Genomic DNA, 9,763 nt, shown 5'->3' with positions numbered 1-9,763 from the left:
CATAAATTATTTGAGTATTAAGCTGTCATTAATATGTATATAATGTAGTATAGTACTCCAAAAGCTTCTAAAAGCTTATGAGAGAGAAAGTGTCTGAGGGATTCTACACACTCTGATGGGCTTTTAACTGTACTACTTTTCTCCTCTTATTTACAAACTATAGTAGATATAATATCGTAAAGGACTTTGACAAAGGAAGCCGTCCATCTTTGTTATAAATTCACCGTTTCGATTAACAAGCATTGAAACTAAAGAACTCAAGATTGTTCATATAAATGAAGTATATCTAAGCGAAATGAGAAACGGAGAAAAAAAACCCCCTTTGAAACCATCTGGAGCTGCCTATAGCTGTCTAAAGCTACCGGAATCAATTATCAAACTACGCAAAAAAAAATTAATAAATTTGAAAACAGAATACACTCAAAAATCTAGAAAATAAATTCTAAAAAAAAAAACAAGTCTTCATAAATCCATCAAAGGTTGAAACTCTTTATTTTTTGTTTTGTTTTTTTTTATATTTCATACCGAAGCTACATTAAGAAACACCTCGGGTTACCAACACAGAAACTATCAAAGAAACAAATGCGCCTAGCCGTGTGCTAGTAGATTTTCTCTTTTCTTTTTACATTGTGACATAAATGCTCTCCATCAAGAAAAACCATTTTCCCTCCGGTGAAAAATCAAATAAATATCTTGGACCTCCCTCATTCGACGATTGGCATCATCATCAGGAATTGACAAAGCAACTGGAACAACCGACCCCTAAAAAGCCTACGCCAGAAAAACTCAAAGACACTACGCGTCACCGATAAACACTAGCCTTTGTTCAAATGTGCGGCGAAATCTATTTGGCCGAGATGAGGATAAAAGAGGGGGTTATGGGGTATCACCAAATTAGCTTGGCACATCTCGGTGGAATTGCTTGTCAAGAGAGCCGGTTATCAGCTATATTCGCGCAGACAACTTTGCTTCTTACATCCCAGTTGCCAGGTCAAAATTGGAATCCAAACAGATGAAAAACAGACTGCGTTGGGAAAGAGCCAGAGCCGATATGGCAGTTGAAGACTGGAGAAGAGTAATCTGGTCAGATGAGTCCAGGTTCATGGTGAAAGGCAATGATTCTGACGCATCCGTAATTCGTAAGACTAGAGAGCGTCTCCAGCAAAGGCATATAGTTCCTACAGTGAGGTTTGGAAAAAGTTAAGTAATGGTATGGAGGTGTTTCTGGCCAGGAGGATTTGGATCTCTCGTGGCTCTTGAAGGCTCAGTCGACCAAGACGTATATGTCGACTGTTTATCCAACGACTTCAATCCAGGGTATCAAAACTTAAATGGAGAACAGGATATAGTCTTCACCTTCCAAGAAGATGGTGCTAGCTGTCATACTGGCTCATATACAACATGGTGGAAGAATCGTTGGCAGATCAAACGATTTGACTACTAGCCTTCCTAAAGTCCTGATTTGAACCCAATTGAACATGTATTGAAGGCCATAAAAGACCGAATTACAAAGCAAAAGGCTTATATTAACAATACTAAAGATATCAAGGTCTGCATCGCAAAGGAATGTGAACAGATGGACCCAAAGTTTGGGGCTGGTTTTGTTGCCAGGATGTCTGATAGAATTAAGGCTGTAATTGATGCTCGTGGTGGAAACACCAGATATTAAACTTAAATTTTCTTTTCTTTTTTATAAAATATATGCTATGCTTTATTGGAATATGACACTCTAAACCTTTACAATGAACAATCCAAACTTTGTTTGTTAAAGAATAGCATATATATATGATTTGTGTTAGAAATGCTATGATTTTTCAAGACCTTTTTTCTTCGTATGAGTGGTATATACATAATGAATTTCTATACTACTGGTATAGCAAGCTGATCCATAGGCCTGTTTAAATGTCTACTTTTTTTTTGGTTTATCTTTTCACACAATTTTTGGTTTGTTCTGTAAGCACTGAATTGAACCATTACTTATATAAACTCAATACATTTTTAATAAGATCATTAGTCTCTGACCCATACCTACATTCATACTAATGGACTTGACAGATATATATATATATATAATTTCTAAATTCTGTAAGCAATTGACCTTTTTCTTTTGTTTTATGGATACATACAAACGTATTGCATATATATATTGTACGAGACTAAAGAAGCTAATATAGTCAATTTACCTACAGAAAGAGATAAAGAGATCCAGAATAAGAAAATGAAATACAAATCAAAGACCCATAAATAATATACTAATAAATGTTAATAGTAAAAATGATCTGTACATAAATCTTCTATTCTAGATAATATTTGCACACACACAAAAAGGCACCCAATATTGATAATAACACATTAAGATTTTATTTTTATTAAATTGATTATTATGTTATATCTGTATTTACTTATATATTTATATATATATATACAATAAATAAAAGAAGAAATACAATATTCTATATACACATATTCTATGTCTTTCTATCTTTTTATATGTACACATTTATATGTATATATATATATATATATATTTAATTATTTGATTAATTAATTACACTATGTTCTATTTTAGGCCAAAGCTAAAAGAGACAATAGAGCAATCATCAATGTAATACCGATCTGGATCTGCAAATTACTAACGCCTGCACTGTCTTGCTTAGCCATTACGACGGATGGGGCAAGCTTCTTCACGGATGCCGAGGCAGAAGATGGCTTGGATGCCTTTGGGAAGTCGAGCAGATCCACAGTTGGCATAGGAGAGCCACTGACACTTCCGGTCATCGAAGGTTCCGAAGAGGAGGCCGAGCCAGCCGAATCAGTCTTCTTGCCCTTTTCGCTCTTCTCGCTCTTTCCACCCTTCTTAGTCTCGTGCTTGTCATCATCGTGTTTTGAGTTTGTGGGATGTGCAACGGCAGGATGGCCAGGTGTGATGTGAGGATTGACGTGGTTAAGGAATGGAGGTCCTCCTGGTGGGCCTGGAGGTCCAGGAGGAGTAGGAGGTCCAGGTGGTGCTGGAGGTCCTGGTGGGGCAGGTGATCCTGGTGGAGGAGGAGGTCCTGATGGTCCTGGAGGAGCGGGAGGACCTGGAGGTGCAGGAGGTGCAGGAGGTGCAGGAGGTCCTGGTGGTGCAGGAGGTCCTGGTGGTGCAGGTGCTTCAGGTGGAGGTGGAGGTCCTGATGGTCCTGGTGGTGCAGGAGGTCCGGGTGGAGAATGTGGTCCGGGTGGAGGGGGAGGACCTGGAGGAGGAGCATTAAATGGACCTGGGCCTCGTGGAGGTGGTGGAGGTGGTGGACCTGGAGGACCTGGAGGAGGGGGAGGACCTGGAGGACCTGGTGGGGGAGGAGGGGGAGGGGGAGGTGGTCCAGGTGGTCCGGGTGGTGGAGGTGGAGGAGGAGGTCCAGGTGGAGGTGGAGGAGGACCGAATTGACCTGGTCCGGGTGGAGGTGGAGGTCCTGGTGGAGGTGGAGGTCCTGGTGGAGGTGGAGGTCCTGGTGGAGGTGGAGGTCCGGGTGGAGGAGGAGGTCCGGGTGGAGGTGGAGGTCCGGGTGGAGGTGGAGGTCCTGGAGGAGGAGGAGGTCCTGGAGGAGGAGGAGGTCCTGGAGGAGGAGGAGGTCCTGGAGGAGGAGGAGGTCCTGGAGGAGGAGGAGGTCCTGGAGGAGGAGGAGGTCCGGGTGGAGGAGGAGGTCCGGGTGGAGGAGGAGGTCCGGGTGGGACACTCCATGGTCTAGGTGGACCAAACGGAGGAGGTGGAGGTGGTGGTCCGAATGGAGGGGGAGGGGGATCAAAGTGTGGTGGGGGCGGTGGAGGAGGAGGAGGAGGACCAAAGAATGGCGGTGGTGGAGGAGGTGGTGGTGGTGGAGGAGGAGGACCAAAGAATGGCGGTGGTGGAGGTGGTGGTGGTGGTGGAGGAGGAGGGCCAAAGAATGGAGGAGGTGGAGGTGGAGGAGGACCCATATGGTGAGGAGGAGGTCTTGGAGGAGGACCTACATGGTGAGGAGGAGGTGGTGGTGGAGGAGGTCTAGGACGATGGTGGCTATCCTCGTCTATAGTAGCTTGAGGAGCTGGACCAGTTCGAGACACAGCATGGGTAGGAGTTCTTCTGTTGGCAATCTCGGTGACCGTGGTAGCAACAGTGACGGTGACAATGTCATCGGAACCATTATTTTCCTGTCGATGCTGAGCAAGGGCTATAAAAAACAAAATTAAAAATTAAAAATTAAGATTAAAAATAAAAATAATCCAAAGTTTAATTATTTTCTTTTCTAAAAAAAAGTGGATGAAATTGTATTGAAAAGATTGACTTACCCATAGAGGCCACTGAAAGCAACGACAAGTATACAATTAGAGAAGAACGCATAACAAGTTATTTATTTATTAAGGTTCTCTCGTGGAGCTTGACACGAGTAAGGTGTGAATGAAAGCAAATTTCTGGTTTATATTTATACCTGTCAAAAAAAACAAAAAAAAAACAAAATACACTATCACTATCACTATCACTATCGCTAATAGTATTACTTGTAGTTCATGGCTATCTTTTGAGAATCTTTCCTAGGATTTTGTATCCTTGAGACTATGTTACATAATGTTCCTCGTCATTTTTGAATACAATCCCATGTTTTCAGGAATTTATTATTTATTATTTTTATGCAATAAAAAAATAAAAAGAAGATCAGTGAAATTCGCCTGTAAAAATAAAATAAAATTAAAAAACGAATAGTAAACTTGGTCGAAGATCCTTTGGTTTGCAATTGAATCAATATTTATTATTCACCAGAGGCTCAATATGAGAAATATTATTGGCAGGGTGAATAGACAATGGAATATAGGAACTAAATAAATAAAAAGACAATTTCTATGACAGATAGGATTTTAATAGAATAGTAACAGTAATGGTAATGGTAATAATAAGCATAGTATAAAATAAACAAAAAATGCCGTGATTCTTGAGCGGATAATAAAGGGTTGCTTTCCATTTGGGCCATCCCCAGGAAAATGAAGAAAAAGTAAAATAAAATAATAATTTACGAACCAACAAACAAACAAGCTCACACAAATCACACACATACACACCCGCACCCGCACACACGACATCACACCCTTAGCAAACACAGAAACAGGGAGAAAGGAAGAAAAGGAGAAATAGGCTAAAAATAAAGAACCCCCGGGAAATAATAGCACTTTCCGTATGTTCCGCTCTTCAACATGTGAAAGCTACAACAGAGCTTGATCGGGAACCAACCAAACCATTTTGTGTGTGTGTAATAAATCGATGTTCACTGCCTTGTTCCGGACAAGTTTATTTTTTCTTACTTGATATGTCCCTCTTTTCTCTCTCATTACTACTACTATTAAACAGCTACAGACACAACAATAAACATGCTTTTTAATGTTGAATATAAGCTTGTTACTTAGATACACAACAAAATAAGCTCTACGATAGTTGTATTTTCTACAGTCAATATCATCAATATGAGTTATTTTTTATAGTTTTTCAATTTACGCTCGCACCGAGCAATTAATAAAATAAAATAAAAGAGTCGCATGTATTTCAAGAGAATAAAACCCAATGATGATATTAAGATTGGACATCTTTATATTTATTCCATTTTATTTTGGTTTGGTTTAGTTTGGTTTAGCTTGTTGTCTTTTGTTAGAGTATATTGCATGGTGATAATTAGAAGAAATAATATACCGTATATCCCTATTTGAACAAATAAAAAGCCACTATCATTTTGCTTTATTTTTGGGAGCTACCAGACTTTGAAAAAGATTAGGCTACACTTGAAATAAAGAGAGAGAGAGAAGAGAGATTCAGGTTGGACAACACTAGTGTAACATTGTAGCGATTAAACCTCCATCTCTATCTCTCTATTATAAATAACACACATAAATAAAATGAGCATTACATGCAAGCATAAAAAATGTATTTCAACTGATGGAATAATACATGCCTGGAAGTTATAAGAAATTATTATATTATTATTATTATTATTATTATTCTTATTATAATAATAATAATAATAATAATGGCAATAGTAATAAATATTTCACTTTGAACACATATTCTAGTAAAATTTGTCTTTTAATATAAAGTGTTTTATATTATTTATATTACATTAAAGACTAAAAAGAATCGCATACTGTGCAACGGTGACTGACATCACCCTCTTTTTTTTTATTATTTTTATTATTTTTCTATATCTCTTTTTATAGTAAGAAAAGTTCATTGGGATGTATCCGTTTTTATAATTATTTTATATTATTCAAGGCCCTATAATTTTGTGTACAAAATATTATGTCTTTTAGGTGGTGTCTATGACCTACCTACCTAGGTTTTCTTTTTATCATGATAAAGTTACTGTTGGTAACGATAGTAACTATGGTATCTATGGTGATGGTAACTATGGTTACGGTGGTAACTATGACTACAGTGGTAACGGCGGTAACGGTGGTAACGGCGGTAACGGTGGTAACGGCGGTAACGGCTGCGGTAGTTATGAGGATTATGGTTGACATCCTCATTAGCTTCAAACATGTATATCATTGGACATCAGTATATTTTTTATTTTTTTAAAAGATTCTAAATATTAATATTAGAAAGAAAGGATTAGCTCATTTACATTGTATTGTCTAGTATGTTACAATATGTATGTATGTACGCGTACATACATACAATAGTAATAATAAAAGCGATCTGATTGCTTTGATTGCTTATCTCTTCCTATCCATTTATTTTAGTGTAGAAAAGAAAATCAGGGGGGCTAGAGAACAATAACCAAGCTAAATAAGATCTACCCTACAAACCAAAACCAAAAAATCATTTGTTTTCATATCCTATAATGAATTTATATTTCTCTTTTCTCTTTATTAATGATACTTATCATAAGGAAATGTCTAATACAAAGATGTATATATATATAAAAGAAAAAGGAAAACAATCGGCACCATAAAAAATCAAAACAAACCTAAAGCTAACACACACAAACTCCCACAACTACAATTTGAGATTCAAATACAAAACGAATGAGTATTGTATTGTATTGTATCGTATCTTATTGTATTGACCAATTTTTCATACAATTTCTTGTCTTTTTGAAGATAAAAATTATAAAATATATAATATATATATATTGATTTATTTTATAAGAGTAAAAATAAAATAAAAGAAAAAGTAAAAAGAAAAGAAACAAGCTATGTGAGTGTGTGTGAGTAGATAGGTAGGTAGATAGGTAGATAGGTAGGTAATTGAGTGGGTAATTGAGTGGGTAAGGGGAAAAGAAAGAATAGGGTTAGCCAGAAGTGGGATATTTTGTGTATATATATATATAGATATTATATATAGAGAAAGAGAAAGAGAAAGAAAGAAAGAAAAGAAAGAGGATATACAAAGTCATTCCTTCAATTCATCTCATTTCATTGGGGTTTTTTTTTACTCTGCTTTCTTGGCCTGGGCATTACCAGCACCAGACATGTTGACCATGCGCAATGCCTGTCCATAGTATTGCTTGGCAGTCTGGCTAGCAACACCACCGTACTGCTGTGCAAGAGTGTATGCGTGCTGACTGTGCTGTGTGACCTGGCTATCGATGATGTCCTTGTGCTGGAGATAGAGACGGGGGAAGAGGAAAGCGGAGACTACAAATACACCGACGATGTACTTGGTTGCGACGTACTTGGCCAAAGTCCAGACAGAGTAAGACACAGCCAAGGCTACCAGAGAACGAGAGTTGTCCTCAATCAATACAAGCTTGGTCACCTGGCGGGAAAGAGTCTCGATGACATCAACAGCAAGTTCTGCAGAACGAACAACACGATCACGCGACACCAAGGTAGTCTTGACTGCAAGACGAGCACTGTTTTTTATTATCAAACAAACAGAACCAACGAAGATTAATAAAGGAATGTACATTGCATTACATTGAATGAGAATTACATTAACGGCTTTTAATAATGATGATGGTAGACAGATACTTACTTGTGAGGGTTGGTTACATCAGCGGGAGCACGTCCATTAATAAACTTTTGACCTTGTTTATGGGTGTTGACATAAACCCAGTTCAGACCAGTGACGATGGTGAAAAAGGCAGCAAGGAGCTGGAGAACAGAGTAGTATTGGGTAAGGATCAAGGCAGTCAGAGTAGAGCCAAGAACGACAGCACTCTTCTTGGGCTTCTCCCAGAAAATAAGAGACGCGGTTCTTGATTTGATATAAGCAGTAGGATCTAAACACACAGAAACACAACAAGAAACATATTTTGATAAGCCCCAAAGTCAAGGATTTTTGTTTTTTATATATACATCTATATATATATATATATATATATATAATACTAATAGCCCATTTCCCTATCTATTTATCTACCTATCTATATCTCTCCCTCCCTCTTCTATTTTCTGTCTAGACTGGATGTATATATAGATTCCCTTGCTTTATTCAAACTTACCATCATCAAACTTAATGTCAGGAGATTGGTAAACGGGTGCAAAAAATGAGTTGGCGGCGTTGGATCCCTTTGAAGGAGTAGAAGTAGGAGCAGAGGAGGGAGCGGGAGTAGCAGTCACTGGAACTTCCTTCTTGGTGATAGGCTCCTCGACGCTTTTGACACTTTGAGGTACTTCCTGACGAGGGGCAGCAACGGCTTTATATAGAAGAATAAAGAAATTGTCAATATTTATTTATTGCGTGTTTATATTTCATTGTATTCTATATATATAAACATATACGTGTGTGTGGGTGTAGGAGACGCGTCTTGTATTTGACATGATTTTAATTTTGTTTTTGTTTTGGTTACTTACGGACTTCCTGGGCAGACTTGAGTTCAGGAACAACGGCAGCAGCAGCAGGGGTTCCTTGGTCAATGGGTGTAGGCTGAGACTCACTGGCAATGATAGGAGCAGGAGCAGGAGCAGTAGTAGGTGTCAAAGACTCTTGTGCGAATTCAGACATTATTGATTGATTTTTAAAGAGAAAATGTATATATATATAAAAGAAATTGAAAATAAAAGTAAGAAGAGAAGAGAAGAAAAGGAAAAGAGAAAAGCAAAATCCAAAAGAATATATATATATAATATATGAGATTATTAAAGAGACTATTTTTTTTTTGAAATATATATGAATGAATGATGTATGTATGTAGCGCGTTTATAGTGTGATTTACAAAAAAAAACCAGCTAAAAGGGAAAAATTTATATATAAAAATACAATAAAATAAAATAAAATAAAATAAAATAAAATAAAATAAAAAGCGACGCAATTTACTTGATTTGTGTGTCATCGAATGCACCTCTTTTTTTTTCTTTTTTTGTCTATACCGTAATCTACACTCAATCTCTCCGCTCGATAAGCGAGAAAAATATATAAAAGGATATTTATGGTAACACAGATATAATAGACACACATAGACATTTCGAGACAGAGACATGTGTATATAAAAACACAAAATGACTTCTTTTATTTAGAGACCAAGAGAGTCTTCTTTTTCTTCCTTCTCAACCTCTTTAAAGAACAGCTGGATAGCATCTGTGAATTTAGGAAGGCGTGGGATTTGTTTGATAGGAACTGTCATCATATCAAAGCTAAAGAACACGTTCGGATGAGATCCTTCAAGTAAAGGAAGCTTTGGATAACGTTGACTGAAATGATTCAGTATAGTAAACCGAGCATTCATTCTATAGATCATTTTTCATAAATTTAGTAAATAAACTATATACAATAATTACAAGAATCACTTTACCTGTTGCCTACTTCCACTGCTTCTCCAGTAGT

At 37.5% G+C, this 9,763-nt stretch overlaps 3 protein-coding genes across 3 annotated transcripts; 2 read left to right on the top strand and 1 right to left on the bottom strand.

Moving 5' to 3' along the window:
- Positions 1-638: 638 nt before the first annotated feature.
- Positions 639-1,669, top strand: PHYBLDRAFT_145855 (hypothetical protein; the record flags this gene model as incomplete). Its single annotated transcript, XM_018431545.1, has 4 exons — positions 639-801; positions 933-1,139; positions 1,233-1,404; positions 1,456-1,669. 4 exons carry the CDS (start codon positions 639-641, stop codon positions 1,667-1,669), a joined length of 756 nt encoding a protein of 251 aa, XP_018291504.1.
- A 4,623-nt stretch (positions 1,670-6,292) lies between these two features.
- On the top strand, positions 6,293-6,510 carry PHYBLDRAFT_145853 (hypothetical protein; the record flags this gene model as incomplete). The annotated part of the gene is made up of 2 exons (XM_018431544.1): positions 6,293-6,303; positions 6,372-6,510. 2 exons carry the CDS (start codon positions 6,293-6,295, stop codon positions 6,508-6,510), a joined length of 150 nt encoding a protein of 49 aa, XP_018291503.1.
- A 588-nt stretch (positions 6,511-7,098) lies between these two features.
- Positions 7,099-8,991, bottom strand: PHYBLDRAFT_158943 (hypothetical protein). The gene is made up of 4 exons (XM_018433882.1): positions 8,794-8,991; positions 8,442-8,636; positions 7,973-8,219; positions 7,099-7,850 (listed from the first exon to the last, which is right to left on the bottom strand). Exons 1-4 carry the CDS (start codon positions 8,942-8,944, stop codon positions 7,427-7,429), a joined length of 1,017 nt encoding a protein of 338 aa, XP_018291502.1. The 5' UTR covers positions 8,945-8,991; the 3' UTR covers positions 7,099-7,426.
- Positions 8,992-9,763: the final 772 nt, after the last annotated feature.

The sequence above is a fragment of the Phycomyces blakesleeanus genome (genome assembly GCF_001638985.1).
Source record: "Phycomyces blakesleeanus NRRL 1555(-) unplaced genomic scaffold PHYBLscaffold_11, whole genome shotgun sequence".
Lineage (NCBI taxonomy): Eukaryota > Fungi > Mucoromycota > Mucoromycetes > Mucorales > Phycomycetaceae > Phycomyces > Phycomyces blakesleeanus.
Note: the sequence above shows the minus strand (reverse complement) of the source record. Positions and strands in the feature narration are given on the sequence as shown.

Bases quoted from the DNA above. Each gene is read 5' to 3' on its own strand.
- PHYBLDRAFT_158943 (XM_018433882.1), bottom strand. From the start codon at position 8,944: ATGTCTGAATTCGCACAAGAGTCTTTGACACCTACTACTGCTCCTGCT. The intron at 8,637-8,793 runs GTAAGTAACCAA...TTCTATATAAAG, and splicing joins CAAGTCTGCCCAGGAAGTCC to CCGTTGCTGCCCCTCGTCAG. The intron at 8,220-8,441 runs GTAAGTTTGAAT...CTGTGTGTTTAG, and splicing joins TGACATTAAGTTTGATGATG to ATCCTACTGCTTATATCAAA.